We start from the raw sequence: 18,240 nt of genomic DNA on the forward strand, positions 1-18,240 counted from the left end.
TCGGCAGCGTGTCTCCATCGTCTCTGAATCTCGCGTCCTTGGCAGCCCCGGCCTTGATCCCTGTTGGTTTCATCCAGGCCAGTGGGGCAGCCACCCGTCCCAAGGCGTCGCCTTCCCCGCTAGGAGGGTCGCTTTCCCCGGCGGGTTGTTGGTGGCGGACGCGCCCCTGCAGCCTCCCTGGAGAGCTTGGGCCTTTGCACGTGTGGGTCGGGGTCTGAGAACAGGCCCGGAGTGGGGTGGGCTCCGTCTGCTAGTGAGGACACTCCCCAGGCCCCAAGGGGCAGCCCCGCCCGGAAGGTTCCGCGTCCGAGCTCACGTCTGGTGGGAGCTAACTGGGTTTCCCGGGAGGAGATGGTTTCCATCCCACCCGCTGGCGTCTGTGCACAGTTGGGGACGTTCAGGGAAAGGGCTGCTCTGCCGGCAGGACCGCGTGAGACTCATCGTGTGCGCCTGCTCGGGGAGGGCTCGTCCCGGGGGGACGTCCAGCTGCCCCGATGCCCCGTCGTGAGGGCGGCGACAGGCACCTCAGACCTGACAGGCCCAGAGCGGGACTGCTGTCCGCCCCCCCCCCCCCGGCCCCCCAGGGGCTCTCGCGTCTGAGTACAGATGACAGTCTCAGCACCCATCGTGTGCCCCCTGGTCTGGGCCTGCAAGAGCACAGTGGCCCTGTAGCTGGCCTCCCTGCTCCCCGCCCCAGGCCTCTCTGTGGTCATTTGAAAACTCAGGGCAGGTGACAAAGTTTAACCACTCACTGGCTTCCAGTTACACAAAACCCCAAATCCAGATTCTGGGCTGGGGCTTGGGTCCCCTCTGCCCCTCTCCTGGACCTCAGCTCCTTCCGGAGTCAGGAGCCCCTCCCCCTACCTGAACCGCGGGCCGAGGGCAGGCATTCGGGGGCATCGTGGTCACGGCTGTGCCCGAAGCACAGACACCCTGGGCAGACTGTCAGGCGCCCCTGCCGTTTCCCCACTTGGCCGCCAGCAGCCTGCGGCAGCTGCAGCAGGAGAGCCGAGCACTTTCTCGGATACTGTCACGCCCGAGGGCCCCCCTCCCCGGGCCTTGCTACGCAGACAAGGCAGCCGGCTTCTTTGAAGCGTTTACTTAGCCCAAGTTTGAAGCTCGGGGACATCGGAGGAGGACGCGCTTTGGAGAGCGGGCGGAAGCCTGATAACCGCGTCTACAGGGCTGCGGTGGGCGGCGTAGGCCCTCGCGGGCGCGCGCGGAGGGGGCACGGGCCGGGCCGCGCTCACCCCCGGGTGTCCGGGGCGGCGACCGCGCTCCAGGCTGGGAGCGGCGCGGGCGGGTGGGCCGCCTGGAGCGGGGCGCACGCCGGTCCCCGCCAGCGGCCTCGGGGCGGCGGGTGCGCGTGGGTCGCTCAGCGCGGCTCGGCCTTGGCTACCAGACGCGGCATCGCACCTTCGGGTGCATGGGCGAGCCCCGCGCGCAGTGGAACGCGTCCGAGAAGGCGGCCAGGTTCTGCAGCGAGCCCAGCACCCTGCGGGTGGACGGAGGGGCCTGAGACGTCGCCGGCCTGGGCGCGGGGGCGCGGGGCACGGGGGCCACTTGCCTGAACTTCAGGGGACTGTGGACGTCAGTCTTGATGGACTGGACGGCGAACTCGGGCCGGTAGGACCCGCACCACACCTGCGGGCGCACGAGGGACGAGGGACGTGGGACGTGGCACGTGGCTGCGGGACTTGGGGGGGGGGCGCGGAGGATGGGATGCAGGGGCGAGGAGGACCAGAGGGGATCCTGGAGGGGGCTGCGCTGGCCTGGGCAGGTGAGCGCCCCTGGGGCTGTGGTCAAGAGGGAATGTGGTCTGGTTCCTCTAGGCACAAAGGAGTCCTTTCAGGAGCCCCCCTGCTCCTTCTTGGGCGGGGGGAGAGGGAAGCCAGCAGGTTCCCCCCTCCCTGCACAGCTACATCTGAATCCTCCCCAGCTCCAATGACCCTGCCATCCTTTCTCTCCAGGAAGCCTTTGTGGCCCATTAGTTCTGGTTCTGCCTGGCTGGATCGCCCCCGGTGTCCCCGGAGGCACCCCCGCAGTGGGGGCTCCCCAGGGATACCAGTGGGGAGCCAGTTTCCAGCTGGTGGGTGTGGGGAAAGGTGGGGGGGAATGATTCCCACCTGTGCATAGTTGATAAAGAACAGCTGCTTGTAGGTCATTTCCAGTCCTGGCAGCTGCTGGTCCTTGCCGCCTTCTGCCATCCACTTGAGGTAAGCCTGCAGGTACCAAACAGGTGCTGGGCTGTGGCCGCCCCCCTGGGGGCAGCACCGGCCTGGCCAGGGCTCTGGAGTTCTTGGCTCGGGGCAGAACGGAAGTCTGGCTCCGGAGCCTCCCCCAGTGGGGGTCCTGCCTCTGCAGCGTGGAGCCTCAGAGCACCCCAGGGACCATCTGAGCACCGACCTAAGCTGGGCTCTGGGGGCTCACTTCCCCAGCTGCCCGCCGCACAAATGAGTGCCTGACAGCCAGGGCCCGAGGCTGCAGGTGCAGGGGTGTGGCTGAGGCCGGCGGGTGTGCAGTGACTGTCACTGTCTTACCTGGCCACGGACAGTGGTCTCCCCCGAGTGCGGAGGCCTGAGCTAATGTTGGGGTGAAGTGTGGGCCGAGGGGCCATGGGCCCCACCCACCTGCGGCTGGCAGGCTCCCCCAGGGCTCTGCTGCCTCCCCGTCAGGTGGAGAAGGGTCCCAGCATATGCCTGGGCTTGGGAGGGGGTCAGTCCCTGCCACGCTGAGGGGCCCGAACCCGCCTGGCCTGGGCCTGGTTGCTCCCCTCCCTCACCTTCTTGGGGGGTGCTCCCCCTTGGACGCACCTTGTACGCCTGCCGCACCCCTCCGTTGTCGGCGATGTTCTCCCCGAGCGTGGTGAAGCCGTTCACCTGCAGGTGGAGACAGGATGGGGGCCGCCCGGGCTCCCCTCCCCTGCCCTCCCCACCCAGGCCAGGGCTGCGGTGCGTCTGGGCGGTGGCCGCTCACGTTCTGGTCGTCGGCCAGGTCCCAGGAGTAGTTGCCGTACTGGTAGACCATGCACTCCGACTGCTCCCGGAAGCGCTGGGCGGAGAAGTTACTCCACCAGTCCAGCATGTTCCCGTTCTTGTCGAAGTTCCGGCCTGGACAGGGGCGGGGGGCTGCCCACGAGGCCCGGCCTGCCCAGCGCCAGCCTCCCCCCACGTCCTCCCGGGAGCCCCCGTGTCTAGAGCTCAGGCGAGCGGAGAAGGGGTTCCCGTCACGGGGCTGCTCGGGCCCTGGGTGTCCATTGCCACACCCGAGGTCAGGGCCTGGGGCCTCGGGTCACAGGACCCCGGAGGCACTGTGGACTAAGGACCCTTGCTATGATGTCCAAGCTCTCTAAACCCCAGGGGAGGGGAGCACATGGACCCTGGGGACACGGCGCTCGGAAGATCTCGGCGGTCGAGCCCTGTGGGAAAGCCAGCCTTTCTGGGTGGCAGCTGGAGGCCCCCGGAACCAGGCAGGAGCCAGGGAGGGGGCCCCTGCCCGGTGGCAGGAGGGGTGCGTCTGTGACTGGAGGTGCAGCGCTGACCCCCAGGCAGCGCCCTACCGTTGTCGTCAAACCCGTGGGTGATCTCGTGCCCGATCACCATGCCGATGCCCCCGAAGTTCAAGGCCTGTGGCTGCTCCTTGCTGAAGAAAGGGGGCTGCAGGATCCCGGCGGGAAACACTGCGGGGGCGGGGCGGGGAGCGTAGGCTGTGGGCGCCCACTCCTGTGTGCCTGGCTCGGGGTGGGCGCATCTAGGGCTCCTGTTCTTTAACTCACAGTCTGGGAGGCAGAGGTTATGACCCCTGCCCCCCCATTTTACAGAGGAGAAAACCGAGGCTCAGAAGGCGAGAGGGCCGGCTCGTGGGGGGCGGGGTGAACGTACCAATCTGGTTTCGGTTTGGGGAGTAGAACGCGTTCACCACGGCGGCCCCGATGATCCAGCTGGTATAGACAAGCGGGTCATTCCGAGCCCAGGCTCCAGGCCCCCCTGCTCTGCTGACCAGAGCCCACCCTGACCCGTGCACAGTGGTCAGGCCATGGGGCCAGCACTGCCAACGGCCAGGGCAGGGTCTAGGCCGGTCCAAAGACCTGGCTTCTCCCTGGGGCCCCACAAGCAGAGGGCGGGCGCAGCAGGGCTCCGAGTCAGACCCACCGCCCTCCTCAGCTGGCCTGGCACCTGGCCCCCCCCCCCCCATTCTCCCCTCCCCCCATGCCGTCTCACTCACAGGTTCTGGTCCACCTTCTCCCGAAGCTTCTTGAGGCTCCGCTGGGCGCCAGCCTTGAGATTCTGCAGTCCGTTCTCAAAGTACAGGTGCTCCGAGAAGTTCAGCTACAGGAAAGGGGCCGTCACTTCTGGGCATGCGTGCGGGGCCCTCGAGGGGCCCGGGGAGAAGGAAGGTCAAGGGCGGCGGGGGACAGGCTCTGGGTGCAGGTGGACTAGGGGCCAGCCCTGGCTCTGTGCATTTACTGGGCAAGATCTGAGTTCCGCCTAGCCTTGGTTTCCCCACTGGTAATGGAAAGTGATGCTAGAGCCCCAGCACGTGGCCAGGTGGCTGAGTTATGGACGGAATCTGCCCCTGGTAGTTGAGGGCCCAAGGTCCATGGGGGCTGGTTCAAGGGTCGGTTGGGTTGGGGTGAGGGGACAGGTGGGCCTCTGGGGGCCCCCGGCCCAGGGAGTGGGGCGCACGTGGGAATACTCCTCATCCAGGTGTTTGTTGCCTTCCTCCAGGATGTAGTCCGGGTACCCAATCTGCTCCCGGATGCTCATGGCCTGGGGAGGAGGGGGGCCGGTCCGTGTCTGCCCCACCATGGGCATCCCGGCTCTGCCCCCGCCACGTGGGTTAGGGGCTGAGGGACTCGCCCTCCTTGCAGGCTGTGGGGAGGCTAATGGGGACAGAAGGTGGAAGGGCTCGACCGGAGACCGACCTTCCCACCCGGCCGCCAGCCAGGGGTCTGGGGTGGGGGCCGGGCAGAGCTGCTTGGCTGCCACCTGTCACACCAGCCCAGAGGGGCTCCTGCTCCCTGTGGCCGAGGCCGCCCCCACCCGTTGCCGGGGCTGCTGGGGGTCTCACCTCGGCCCACAGCCCCTCCTGAGCGAGTCCCCCCTGGCTCCTCCTCCTCCTCTCTGGGGAGGGGGTGGTGATGATCACCCTGCACCCCTCGCACTGCGGCCGACCCCCGCCTCCTGCCCACCTTCTCCCGGGCCTTCTTCTTGGACGACTCGTCCATCCAGCTCAGCTCGTCCAGGGTCTCCACGAACACTGCCCGCACCTTGTCGATGAGCTCTCTGACCTGGGAGAGCGCACGGCCCTGGTGCCTGGCTGCCCAGCATTGGGGTCTCTGCCGGGGGCTGGCCCAAAGCCCCGTGTGGCCACTCCACACGTGGTGGGGGGTTGGGGGCGGGATCGGAGCCCCTGGACAGGGTCCCCACGGCTGCACTTTGTCCTGGGTGGGCCTAGGGCCTGCCAGGCCCTGGACTCACACCTCGTACAACTTGTCTTCTTCCCAGGCAGGCCTGCAGGACTGGGGGTGGGGGCGGATGGCTGCTGGGGGCCAGAGGCCAGGGGCGGGCAGGGCTTCCCCTCCTCCTGCTGTGTGATGGGGCACCGCGACAAACGCTTGCTCTCCGTACTGCGGAGCATACGGGAGCTGCTGGGCGAGCAGGGCCCCCTCGCCTGGGGCCGGGAGGTGCCACGGGCTGGTGTCCCCAAGGCCCGGGCGCGGTCGCTGAGCACCCACCAGGTTCTTGCTGTCCCCGGGGAAGGCCTCCTTGACGTAGAGCGAGCCCACGGCGCCCTCCATGTTGCTGCCAACGTAGTTGACGCACTCCCGCCAGCGCACCTCCTCCGCCGTTGTGCCGTACAGCGCCTGGCACGGTGCATTTCGCCATGTTTACCAACATCTACTTCCCTGGCCTCGGCCCCAGCCTGCCCAGGGGCCAGTGGGGGACATGGCTGAACTCAAACACGCCCTTTGAACACCGGCCCCGGGTGTGGGAGGACAGGGTGTGCAGCTTGGAGGGCTGGGCTCCAAGCCCAGGCCGACCCCAGGGTCGGGGCTGCCCGGCCCCGAGCTCCCTCTTGTCCCCTGTCCCTGCCACCCTGGCCTGGCTGTCTGGCCGACTCTACTCTCAAGGACTCTAACCTCACCCCGAAACACAGGCTGGCATTGACCTTGGGGGCCTTGTCTAACTCATCCATGAGTGGCCAGCTCTCTCTGCCCTGGTTTTCCCAGATGAGAATGTCTGCCAGTGTGTCCCTGGGGACACAGGGCACAAGATGGAAACACGTCCCCTGTCAGATTTCTGGCCCCAAATCTCGGCCAGCTCGGAGCTCTGCCAGCATCTGGCCACAATTTCCGGGGCTGTGGGGTCTCCTGCCTCCTAGGAACTCCGTGTGACTCATTCTCTGTCTTCTGAGCCCTGGGACTCAGCTTCCTTCCCCACGCTTGGCTGGCAGTGTCTCCAGCCCAAGAGGGCAAAGCAGGAGGCCTGACTGCCCCAACCTGCTCTGCCCCCATTTCCCCGACAGGGCCGGACCTCTGCCCACCCGATGTCTCCGGTGAAGAACCTCAGAGGCCCCCCGACTCCCTGGTTCCTCACCCCCATTCACATCTCAACTGTCTGTTGTCAGCACCCCCATCGACCGCTGATGCCCTGGTCCTACCCCCGCCTGGATGAGGGCACCTGTGTCCACTCGGCCTGTGTCCCCGCAGCAGGCAGAGTGACCGCACGAGCAGGACCTCAGACGCGGTTCCCACTGTTAACACCTCAGTGGCTCTCAGCGCACGTGGGCTCCGTGTGCTGCTGTGACCCACCATCGCCGGCCCTGTCCCCCTCGCACCTCCTTCCTTCCCCTGTGTGGCCCCGGGGTCCCGGCCCCAGGACCTCTGCGCTAGCTGTTTCTGCTCCTGGCCTTGGGCTTCATGCCCGGGTCATGTGTGCCTTAAGGGCTCCACTGTCACATTCACAGAGACGCTCTCCCTGCCCTCGTCCCCTCCCCTCCCATCTACTTGCTGGTTTTGAAAGAGCGGATCGAAGCTTGTCGATGGCTTACTGTCCAACTGCCCCAAGAGGGCAGGTTCCTCATGAGCCTTGATCACGGCTCTGACCCCAGGGTGGACCTCGGTGCTTGGCCCACAACCGGCGGTCCGTGTCATCGAAGCCAGGCTCGGCGCGGGGCCGAGAGCCGCTTGGGCGGGTGTCACTCACCTTGCGGTAGTTTGCACGTGCGTCCTTGAATCGCTGGCTCAGGCTGCTGATGCGGTCCAGCACCAGGCGCCAGACCAGGTAGTTCTGCATGGTCCTGGGCAGGAGGCAGAGGGCAGCGGATAGAACAGGTGGGTGCTGTTTGACCAGGGAGAGGATGAGTTTTATGGGCTCTTAGACAGCAGGCTCCCCACCAAGCAGGGAGTTCAGGGGTGGTGGAGAAAACCTCCAGGATGAGCCCCAGGTACATCCTGCCTGCACCTGCAGCCTCAAGGGGGGGTTCGCATCTCTAATGGAAGTTTCCGTTGGCCACGAACATTTACCTGCAGCACGTCCCTTGCGCCGCAGAGTGATGTTTCTCGTCCCGAGAGGACGAGCTGCTGGGGTTTAGCAGAGGGCAGGGGAAGGATGCCGAGGCCTCTTGGGACCTTCCTTGGGCCTCACCTGGGTGAGTAGACATCAATGATTTCTTCAAGATTCTGGAGGTAGGGGATGCCGTAGACCACCACTTCTTCATCTGGCAGCAGCTCGATTTTGACAGAGGATAGCACGGATTGTATGAAGAGAGTCCAGTTAAATCCCTGGGGAAGGAGGGAGAAGGGAGGAAGAGGGAGAGATGGAGAGGCAGACACAGTTCTTGGGTATCCAAGAAACCCAGCCCCCACCAAAGAATATTCAAGAAATACGAGAGAAGGCACAGGTAATCAGAATCAGGGAAAAGGTGGGTGACATTACTACAGAGCCAACAAATGGTGAAAAGAGATTATGCCAATATATTTGAAAACTCAATGGTAATGGAAGAATTTCTGGAAAAACACACCTTAGCAAAAAATGGAAGAAGAAATAGAAAATATAAATAGTTGTGTATGTAAGAAACTAGATATTTAATTTAAAATATTTCCACATAGAAATTTCCAGAGGATACTATTGGACATTTAAGGAATTAAATATTTAATTTATAATATTTCCACATAGAAATTTCCAGTGGATACTATTGGACATTTAAGGAAGACATACTGCCAATCTTAAACTTTCCAGAGAAGGAAGAAAAAGAGAAAACTCTATCAACTTGATTTATAAGGCCAAGAATAACCTTAATACCAAAATAAGGATATTACAAGAAAAGATAACAATAGGCCAGTCTCATTTATGATAACTGAGACAAAAATTCTAAGCAAAATATTAGCAATTGGAATGCATCCATACCTATATAAAATGGGTAGTGCAACACAGCCAAATTAGATTTACTCAAGGAATACAGGTGTGGTATAACATTTGAAAATCAAATCAACATAATTCACTATGACAACTGAATACAAAAGGAAAATCACATAGTAATTTCAATAGATGCAGAAAAGGCATATTAAAAATTGACTATTCATGATAAAGACTCTTAGCAAATTAGAAATAGAAAATAAGTTCCATAATCTAATAAAATGATCTATACAACAGCAGCAGTGACAATAAACAAAACCCCACTCTACAGCAAGCAATTAAATGAAAGCTTGCAAACCGTTGCAAGCTTTTCTTCAGAGATCAGGAAGGAAACAAGTTATCTACTGTCATGACTTCAGCATTAAGCTGGAAGTCCTAGCCACTTCAATAAGACAAGAAAAAATGAAATCAATAAGGACTGAAAAGGGAAGAAATAAAACTTATTTTTCACAAAGCACATGATTCTGTGTCTATAAAATATGAAAGGATAAATTATTAGAACTCCTACATGCTTTGACTAAAATTGCTGTATACAAAGTATTTCTGTGTACTAGCAATAAACAATAAAAAATTGCAAAATGATACCATTTACATTACTATTAAAAACCCAAACACCTAGGAACAAATGTAATGAAAGACATGTAAGGCCTTGAAATGCAAAACTATAAAACTTATTGAGAGAAATGAAAAAACCCCCATATATATGGAAGTAAATATATGGAAGGTTCATGGGTCAGAAGACAACCTTGCAAAGCTGTGGATCTTCCCCAAATGGATGCTTAGATTCAAAACAATCTCTGTTAAAATCTCAGCAGAATTTGTGTGTGTGTGTGTGTGTGTGTGTGTGTGTGTGTGTGTGTGTGTGTGTAATTGACTAGCTGACTCTGAGTCTCGTAAGAAAATGAAAAATATCAAGAATAATCACTTTGATCTTGAAGAACAGATTGGTAGACATCAAAACTTATCACAGAGCTACAGCAATGGAGACAATAAGTTCTGGCACGTGAATAGACAGAGAGAGAGACCAATGGAACAGAAGAGAGTTCAGAAATACACACAGGTACAAACACACAGACACGCACACAGAGGCACACACCCACACAAAGACACTCTGTCTTTAACAAGGGCGGCACACAGCACAATGGCTAATGGGGGAATCTCTTCAATAAATGGTGAGAGAGAATCTGGACAGCCACAAGGAGGACACGAGACAATTCCTTCTCGCTGTGTATAAAAGAATCAACTCAAGGTAGACTGTTGACGTCAACAACCATGGCAGGTGAAGATTTCTTAAGCAGAACACAAAGATCGCTAGCCATACAGAAAGTACCGATCTGTCTTTGGTAAGTTGATAAACTGGACTATTTTAAAACCTCCTTTAAAAAAAAAGAACAACAACAACAACAAAAGAACCAGGGTGAGAGTGTAACAACAGGCTGTGTTGTGGAGAGGACATTTGCTACACAGAAACGGACCATGGGGTCACATCCAACGTATACAAAGAACTAAAAATCGGTGAGAAGAAGGAGGATATCCCGAGAGCAGAGCAGACACTTCACAACAGGGGCCCCGTTGGCAGTGAGCAGGGGGCAGGGCTCAGGGAAAGTGAAACCTGACCCGGATGAAATTCCACAGCACATCCACAGACAGGCTGAGTCGAGGCAATGGGCCCCCCCCCCGCCACCTGCCCTCTGACAGGCTCTGCACCCACTTCTCTGTTTCCTGACCCGAGCTCCGGGCGGGGGCTGCCTGCTTCGCTCACGGGTGGAGCCGGTGCCGGAGCCGGGCTGGCCCCGGGACCTGCCGCGGGGGAGGGTGTCACCGGCCTCCGCCGGGAGCCGGGCAGGAAGAGCAGGCTCCGGGGACCACGAGGCCTTCCGCGGTGCCCGGCGCAGGAGCCCCGCCCCGAGTCCTCCTGTCTTGCTCCATGGCCCCAGACACTTAAGTTTTCTGGTCAGAGAAGGAGCTCGGGGCCCTGCCTCTGCCCCTGCCTTCCTCCCTCTGACGTTCTGTCCCCCGCTGCGCCCTCCTCCCTCTGGCTTGGGCCTCCGTCGCTGCAGTCCGCTGGTGGTGGCGGTGATCACCCCCCCCAGGCCTTCCTGTCCCTCCTTCCACGGGAGGAGGCCCCTCTGACTCCTCAGGGTGGTCAGAGCAGGCTGAGTGAGTGTGGGGGGCTGGGGGGCGCAGGGCCGAGCTCCCCCCTTCCCGGGCTGGGCTGCCCCGCCCCAGTCCCCACCCTTGAGCCTAAGGCCTGGCCAGTGGGGAGGGGAGGGTCCGAGGGTCTGGCCGTGGGGGCCCTTCATCAGGAGCAGAGTTGTGTTGGGGTCCCGAGCTGGGCCCGGGGACAGGACGCCCTGGGGAGGGGGGGTCTGCCCCACGTGGGCGGGCGAGTCAGCCACCCCTCCCAGGCTCAGTTTCCTGCTCAGAAACGGGGGACGGCGCGGCAGCCACCGCACAGACAGGTGGCTCCGCATCCCCAGACGGCCAGCGGCCCCCGCGTGGAAGGGTCCCTGCGTCCACGGGGACCAGTCCCGTGGCCTCTGCTTGGGGGGGGGACATGTGGGAGGCCTAGAGGGGAGAGGCAGGGGGGCCGGGGCTCACCTTCAGACTGAACTTGTTCTGGAGCTGGTCCAGGTCCATCCTGTGGTACAGGGCCGTGACGTCGTGCCGCTGCTCCTGGGGCGCCGTGGCCTGCAGCGGGCGGTGGTCACCGGGGGCGGGCGGCGGGCCCGGTCCCCCCTCCCCGCCCCCCCGGGCCGTGGCCTCACGTTGGCCAGATGCGTCTCCAGCTCCAGCACCAGGGCCATGTCCGTGCGCACCAGGTCGCTGTCGTCGGGGAGGTTCCTGTCCGCTCGCAGCATCGTGACCACCGACACCATGAACTGCAGGTAGGCTTCCCGCACCTGGGCCGGAGGACGCGGGACACAGTCTGGCTGCCTCGGCCACCTTGGCCCCCATGAAGCTCGCTGTGGGGGCGGGGCGGTCATATGACAGAGCCGCCCTCATCAGGACGGGGGGGTCCGGACGGCCCGAGCCTCCCAGACAGGGGCCCTCCGCGCTGGGGCTCAGGCTCCCTGACGAGCTGGGGGGCGGCTGCGAGCTCCGCGGGGGGACGGCGCCTGCTCCCCAGACGCACGCGGTGGGCTGCTCCTGACCCCCGCCCGGACACTCGGGGCCGGGCCCCTGCTCCATCCCTTCTGCGCGAGAGCCCGTGCCTGAGCTTCCACGGGACCGGACACCTACTCCAGCGGGCTGCACGGCTGCATGTAAAGGGCGGGGCACACGGTAGGGGCGCGTAAGGGCCCAGGCCGTCGGGTGCCAGGGCTCCGGCGGCCTGCCCTAGCCAGGCTGTCCTCGGCCGGGCGTCGGGAACTGGGTCCTGAGGGTGTACGCCCCTCTTGGACCCGCCTTCTTTGTGGCCCACCTGGGAAGGGCTTTCCTCATTTGCAGGCAGGAACCACAGAGGCCACCTCCTCCCGGGTACGTGGCACCGGGCTGGGCTGATGCCCCCAGGCCAGTCTTGGCCGGCAGCTGCCAGGTCTGACCCAAGGCTGCCAGGCCTGAGCCCGTCCAGGGCCCCAGTCCCTGCGACGCTGCGCCGGGCTCCTCGGTCTGTTCTCCCAGCCCCACGGCCTGCTCCGTGGCTCCTTCTTTTGGCCACACTTGTCTTTTCTCTTGGCCGGATGCATCCTTCACAGCCTCGCTCACAGCCCACCTCCTCCAGGAGGCCCGCCCTACTGCTTCCCAGCCGTGGGTCATGTCACCTCCTGCCTCGCAGTCTGCTCCCCATCCTTCCTCCCCGAGTCCTCCCTCCACCCCCTCTGGCCCTGTCCTGCCCGCCCTGCCGCTGTGTGGTTCCCCATTTCTCTCCTCCTGGGTGCGGGAGCAGCACGGCTCGGAGAGCAGGCTCGGGGCCCGGGTGGCCTGTGCAGTGAGTCGGCGGGGTGGACCACAGCCCTGGCCTGGAGAGGCGGGGAGGGCAGGCTGTGCCCGTCGGGGCTGCAGGGCTGAGCTGGTCCCCGATCCTGACTCGGGAGGCTCAGGGACAGCCCTCGGATGGTGACCGAGGCAGGGGTCCGCGTCTGCGTGTCCAGCCCTCGGTGCCGGGCTTGAGCCACGCAAGTGCCCACAAAGGCTACTTGTGGGGGCTAGGGCCGGCCGGACACGCAGGGAGCTGGGCCGCAGGCGGGCCCTGCGGTGATGGGTGGAGGGTGCCCCGGGCGGAGGGGCTGGCAGGAGAGTGCCGGGTGGGGTGGGTCCTGCATGAGGCGGCCCCGACTCACCTTTTGGTTGTCGCCCTCCTTGAAGTAGTAGTCTCGGGATGGCATGCCCAGGGTGGGCTGGTCTATCTGGAGACACAGAGTGTGGGAACCTGGGCATGGAGCAGGGGGCCCCCAGCCTGGCCCAAGCGGGCCCAGCCCTCTCCCTCCCCGAGGCAGTGCCCGGCGGGGACGTGAGCTCCATCCACGTGCATGCAGCTGCTGGGCCCCGAGCCCCGCCCCGGGGCTGGACTCTGGGTGGGCTGAGGGGTGGCTGGGGGGTGCGGGCCACCCACACGGCCTTGGGCACCAGCCCCCCCAGAGCAGAGTGTACATTCCACGTGGGGTCCTCTGTGGCCTTCTAGCGGTGGCCAGTGGTGGCTCCTTGAGGTTGGGCTTTGTGCGCTAGCGCCAGAGGCCTGGACAGACCATCCCGAGGACCAGCTTGGCACCTGGGCTGCCCCTCTGGTCAGGATGCGGGCCCCAGAAGGCCCAACACAAACCCGGAGCCGGCACAGGTCCCCGGACTGCAGGTGCGGATGAGAGCCGCGCCCTGCGAGCACGCCCGGGCCACCCGCCCCGTGGCCGTCTCCCTGCTGCCCTGCGGGAACCCCCGGCCAGGCCCAGGGCACCTGGCCTACCCGGCCCCCCCGGCGCGGCTCGTACGTAGATGATGTGCCGGCTGGAGTTCTGGTCGTCGTTCCAGATGAAGAGGTCGATGAGGACCCGCCGGTTGAAGCGCGCGTTCATCACGGCCAGCTGCTGTTCCAGCTCCCACCGGGGGCCTGGCGGTCAGCGCCCCACGCTGGACACCCGCCGGGCCCCAGGCTCTGGTCCCTGCCCCTTGTTCTACGGGGAAGCCCAGCACTTGGGGGTGTAGGGGACCCTTGCCTGGCTCATGGGGGCCAGCACACTATTGGCCTTTGGGGGCTGGGGCACTCGGGGGCACGCTTCCCCACATAGTCCGTGGGAGCAGAGCTGTGCTGAGAGCCAGAGGGCTGGGTCCCTCCCCAGGGCTCTGGAAGGGACGCCCCTCTGCACCGCTGGAGGGCACCAGCCGCCCAGAGCCGCCAGCAGCTGCTGCAAACTCCCTGGCTCGGGCCCGGGAGGCCTCGGCTCCAAGGAGCCTCAGGCCAGGGCCACCCGCCCGTGCGACGCTGCCTCCAGGCCCTGCCTTACCTGTGCGCTCGTTCCACTTGTCCGTGGCCACCGGCCAGCCTCCTACCACCTCCAGGACGTCCAGCAGGGGCTGCGAGCCGCGCTTCTCTATCTCACCTGAGCGAGGAGGGAGCCGTCGCTCACCGGTGCCCCGCGGGGGGAGGTGGGGGGCCTGAGGGAGCCCGGGGTGCTGACGCCCAGGGCAGAGCCTGACCCTCCTGACACAGACGCTGCAGCGCGGGACACGCAGGGGCCTCGAAGGAGCAGAGACGGGACACGGGCGGGAAAGGGGCCTGGGGTTGATGAGCCCACAGGTGCCACCAGGACGAGGCTGCGGGAGGGCAGGCCCCGGGACGGGGAGCAGGTGCAGCTCAGAGCAGCCCTGGCAACAGTCCGCGAGGCACAGGAACAGGCGGGGCTGGGGGCCAGCCCGGTGGGGAGGCCCTCGAGCCCTCCAGCTCCAGCAGCGGGTGGGCTGAACTGCTGGACAGAGCACAAAACGCCACCTCCCATTGCGGGGACCCAGGAAGCCTGGGAGAACTTGAACGTGGGTCAAGAGCTGAGCGAAGGTGGGAATAGAGCTGGCCCGCCGAGAGGGCAGAGGCTTGGGCCAGGGAGGGCCTGGTGGGGCCCCTTGATCTGGAGGGACTCCAGACACAGACACGCATATACACACATACACACGTAGAGGCGGGCTGGGAGGGGAACGGTTCCCGGCGTTGGGGGGAGGCTGGCTCCAGGAGGCCCTGATGGGGGCCGGGGGCTGGGGGAGCAGGAAGCGGGGTGTCCCACATGGCTGCGGCAACTGGGCTCTCTTTCTTGGGTTCTATGTTGGGAGCAGGGAGCTGCCTGTGACAGGTCAAGTCCTGGCCGTCTCGGGCCGATTCTCATGGGAGGTACTGTTTGGCTTTCTGGGCTGGTTCCCATAGGTGATGGACTGGCCACCTGGCTGCAGACTGTGGGTCAGAGTTGTATTTTTATACACGGTCTGGCCATTGTCTTCTTGTATATTAAGCCTTTCAGGACAGAAATTCTATAAAGGTGGGAACGCAGGGCGTCTCCTTCACGTGGCAGGGGCTGGCCAGACCGGATCACATGACCTCCTGCTTCCACGGGGAGGAGAGGCGCGTGCCAGCTGGAGATCCCACGAGACACCCCGATAGTGCTGGGGTCCCCACGAGTCCTGCTGTCAGGTACACCCCGCCCTCCAGGAGACCCCCAGGGAAACAGCCAGCCTTGAACCCTGGTGCTGAGGAGGGGACGCTGTCCCCCAGAGCAGCTGGGACCAAGGTTGGGTGCAGGCCCCCAGGCAGGCGCCTAAGGGGAGGTGGGCCAGAGGGGGCCGTGTGTGTAATCCTCTTAACAGGAGCCAAAGCACTGGGAAACCCCCAGCACCCTTCACAATAGACACACACGCGCGTGCTCAGACGTACGCGTGTACACACGCTCACACACACACAAACACACGTGTGTACACACACTCACAGACACACATGCACACGCATGTACACACATGCACACACACGCACACGTGTGTACACACACATGCAAACACGTGTACACACACTCACACACACATGCACACGCGCGCATACACACGTGCATATGCACTTTCCCTGGGGCTCCCAGGCAGGCCCCTCGCTATCCTCCTCTGGCCTGGACACAGCGCGGCCGGCTAGCTGGGGTCAGGGTGTGCGGCGGTCCTGGGCGGCTGGCAGTCTGTCCGTGCCCCACAGGGCGCCTGGGCCCAGTGGGCGGGTGTGGGGAGAATGCAGCCCCTCTGGCATGAGCTTGGAGTGGCGCCCGCTCTACCCTGCTCTGTTGCAGGGCCTTGGGGTCCTGGAACAGGGTCCTGGCGGGGCAGCCCCACCGGCCACTCACTCTCATTCATGCAGGAGCGGTACAGCATCTTGGCCTTCTGCACGGCCGGCCGGTCCTTGGTGGTTGGATTCTCGAGCACCCCTGTGGGCAGAGGAGAAAGCTGGACAGAGGCCTGAGGAGGCCGCTGGGGGGGGCAGGTCGGAGGTCCCCGTGCCCCCGCCGCAGCCAGGGTGAGGCCTTCATCCCAGGGGGCGTGCTCTCCCCTGTGCCTGCTGATACAGGAGGGCGCGGCGGGCGGTCCCCACCCCGCGGTGAGGCTGCGCTCACCTTTGAGGATGATCTCCAGCTCATCCCGAAGGATGTCGAAGACGCTGTAGCGCGAGTTGGTCTCGGGGATCACGTGACGCTGCAGCCAGCCCCCGCACGCGTACTGGTAGAAGTCATCACACGGCTCCCTGGATGGGTCCATGTTCTGGAGGATCCTGGCGGCTGCTTGTCCCCAGGGGGTGCAGAGGAAGAGGGGAGACCCAGTGTGGACGGCCCGATGGGCTGTCGGGTGTTCAGTCACGGCCGTGCGCCCTTGGGAGCATTAGCCGCCCCGGGCCTCGGGGGGTCGGAAGCAGGGGCTCCAGTTCTAAGGACCCCACTTATCAGCCGCACGACCTTGGACCCTGTGGCCTCGCCGATCCTCCACTCACACATCTGAGAATCTGGGGTGCCAGTGGTCCCACAGACGGCCAGGCGATGGCTGAACCCGCCCGGCCCACAGCAAGCGCTCAGCGCTGGCCCTGCGCCTGGAGCCGCCTTACCGGTCAGCGTGCCTGCGGGGCTGGGCGGCCCTCCTCACCCACCACAGGGCTTTGCTTTCTGTTGGAGGGGATGGCTTTGTCCCCCAGGACCCCAAGAGTGCAGTGACAGCAGGGCCCCGGGGCCCCAGTGGGGTGCTTTCAGCCGAGGTGGCCGGGCTGGACGCCCCACCCAGGACCCTCCCTCGCCTTCTCTTCCACTTGGCTGAGACCTCGCAGGAGGCAGCACCAGAGGAGTCCAGCTGCGACCCCAATATGGTCAGAAAAATCACATTTCTGGGTTTTTACACTGGTGTTTCTCACTGGTGTTTTTTCACCGTGTTTTATCTGCAAATAACGGCACATGGCACCCAATGTTAAGACAAACTCCCAGGAGAAAACTTGAGAGAGTGTGTGTGTTTGCATGACCTTCTTTCTGTAAATGCAAAAAAGAGCACCTGGGTCCCTGTGCCAGCTTCGCTGTGCCCTGTGCCGTCCCGTGGGCAGGGGAGTGACCTCCCGGGGGGCAGGGGGCGGGGTGAGACACCCGCAGCTGAGTCCCTGCCCGCAGGCACAGCCAGGGTCTGCCCACCAGCCCAACGCCGGCACGCGGGGGGCAGGGCTGTGGAGGGGGGCTTACCTGCCATCACGCAGCCGGGGGTGGTGCAGGTTCCGCCCGCATGCCTGGGGCTCCGGATGTCTGCAGGCAAGGAGCAGCGTGACCGGTGCAGGTGGGGCTGGCAGGGGTGGGCGGGGCACAGAGGGGGTGGGGAGGGATGGTGTGGGCAGGGTCAAGCCTCAGTCCCCCCCGCCCCCGCGGGCGGTCCAGCCTGGGCCCTGAGGGCATCTGGAGGCCAGTCCGCATCCTCCTCAGGTGGCCCAGGCCTGGGCCCTTAAGTGAACCCATTCTGGCTCGATCCCCGCAGTGACCTGGGAGCCCCTTTACACCCTCTGACTCCCCATAGCTGAGGGCTGAAGCTAGCCTTCTGCTTCCTGCCTGTCGGCCCAGCCAGCTCTCACCCATCAGGCGTCACCTCCTCCAGGCAGGCTGCCTGTGCCGCCCTCACGCTCCCCCAACCCTCTACCCCCCCACCAGCTGGTTGTATCAGTGAGCACCTGCCAACCCTCAGGAGCAGCTCCCCGAGCCCGGGTGCAGGTGCGCATGGCTGCATCCTTGCCACAGCCCGCTCTTCCCACGGGACCCTGGTGCCCCACCCTGCCGCACACCCCAGCCCGCAGTGGAACCCGGCCAGGCCACGGGGGGCGGGAAGGGGGCGCGGGTGCCGTTTCCTAGACACCCCCTCCTGCTGTGTCGGGAGGGAAGGCAGGGCTACCTCGGGGTGTTCGTTTTACAATGGTCTTCTCTTCCTTTGAGAAGCAAAGCCGGCTAGTAAAGAGTGGCAGCTGCTTGCCTGGGGAGAAACATAGCACTCAGCTCCCAGCACTCAGCCCCCAGCACTCAGCTCTCAGCACTCAGCTCCCAGCACTCAGCTCTCAGCACTCAGCTCCCAGACTCAGCTCCCAGCACTCAGCTCTCAGCACTCATCTCCCAGCACTCAGCTCTCTGTCTGCAGCTGCTTCTTCCCAGGTGCCTTGGGCCCTGCCTGGGCAGCACTGGCATTCTCCTGTGACAGGGGGTGTCCTGGGGGCTCTGGGGGCTCCCTCTGTGGGTCTGCGGCCTCTACCCACAACCAAGACACAGGGGTTGCAGCAGAACTCAAATCCGAGAGGAGGGGGAGGGGGCTCCTCTGGCTGGTCAGCCTCTCTCCAAGCCCACCTGCCCTGGGGCCCCCAGCT

At 63.4% G+C, this 18,240-nt stretch overlaps 1 protein-coding gene across 1 annotated transcript in view; it reads right to left on the reverse strand.

The window, feature by feature from the left end:
* Window positions 1-1,395: 1,395 nt before the first annotated feature.
* Window positions 1,396-18,240, reverse strand: part of MMEL1 (membrane metalloendopeptidase like 1) — a 32,148-nt gene continuing 15,303 nt past the window's right edge. The window contains exons 2-23 of the mRNA XM_057711023.1: window positions 17,778-17,855; window positions 17,084-17,143; window positions 15,986-16,147; window positions 15,719-15,799; window positions 13,859-13,954; window positions 13,346-13,464; window positions 12,704-12,769; window positions 11,189-11,323; window positions 11,022-11,111; window positions 7,650-7,786; window positions 7,209-7,302; window positions 5,738-5,866; window positions 5,192-5,290; window positions 4,686-4,769; window positions 4,225-4,328; window positions 3,882-3,940; window positions 3,560-3,679; window positions 2,977-3,110; window positions 2,814-2,879; window positions 2,127-2,222; window positions 1,568-1,644; window positions 1,396-1,495 (exon numbers count right to left, since the gene is read on the reverse strand). Coding sequence (XP_057567006.1) covers window positions 1,396-1,495; window positions 1,568-1,644; window positions 2,127-2,222; window positions 2,814-2,879; window positions 2,977-3,110; window positions 3,560-3,679; window positions 3,882-3,940; window positions 4,225-4,328; window positions 4,686-4,769; window positions 5,192-5,290; window positions 5,738-5,866; window positions 7,209-7,302; window positions 7,650-7,786; window positions 11,022-11,111; window positions 11,189-11,323; window positions 12,704-12,769; window positions 13,346-13,464; window positions 13,859-13,954; window positions 15,719-15,799; window positions 15,986-16,147; window positions 17,084-17,143; window positions 17,778-17,855 — 2,186 coding nt within the window. The remainder of the gene's footprint in view (window positions 1,496-1,567; window positions 1,645-2,126; window positions 2,223-2,813; window positions 2,880-2,976; window positions 3,111-3,559; window positions 3,680-3,881; window positions 3,941-4,224; window positions 4,329-4,685; window positions 4,770-5,191; window positions 5,291-5,737; window positions 5,867-7,208; window positions 7,303-7,649; window positions 7,787-11,021; window positions 11,112-11,188; window positions 11,324-12,703; window positions 12,770-13,345; window positions 13,465-13,858; window positions 13,955-15,718; window positions 15,800-15,985; window positions 16,148-17,083; window positions 17,144-17,777; window positions 17,856-18,240) is intronic.

The sequence above is a fragment of the Hippopotamus amphibius genome, chromosome 1, assembly GCF_030028045.1.
Source record: "Hippopotamus amphibius kiboko isolate mHipAmp2 chromosome 1, mHipAmp2.hap2, whole genome shotgun sequence".
In the NCBI taxonomy this organism is placed as follows: Eukaryota; Metazoa; Chordata; class Mammalia; order Artiodactyla; family Hippopotamidae; genus Hippopotamus; species Hippopotamus amphibius.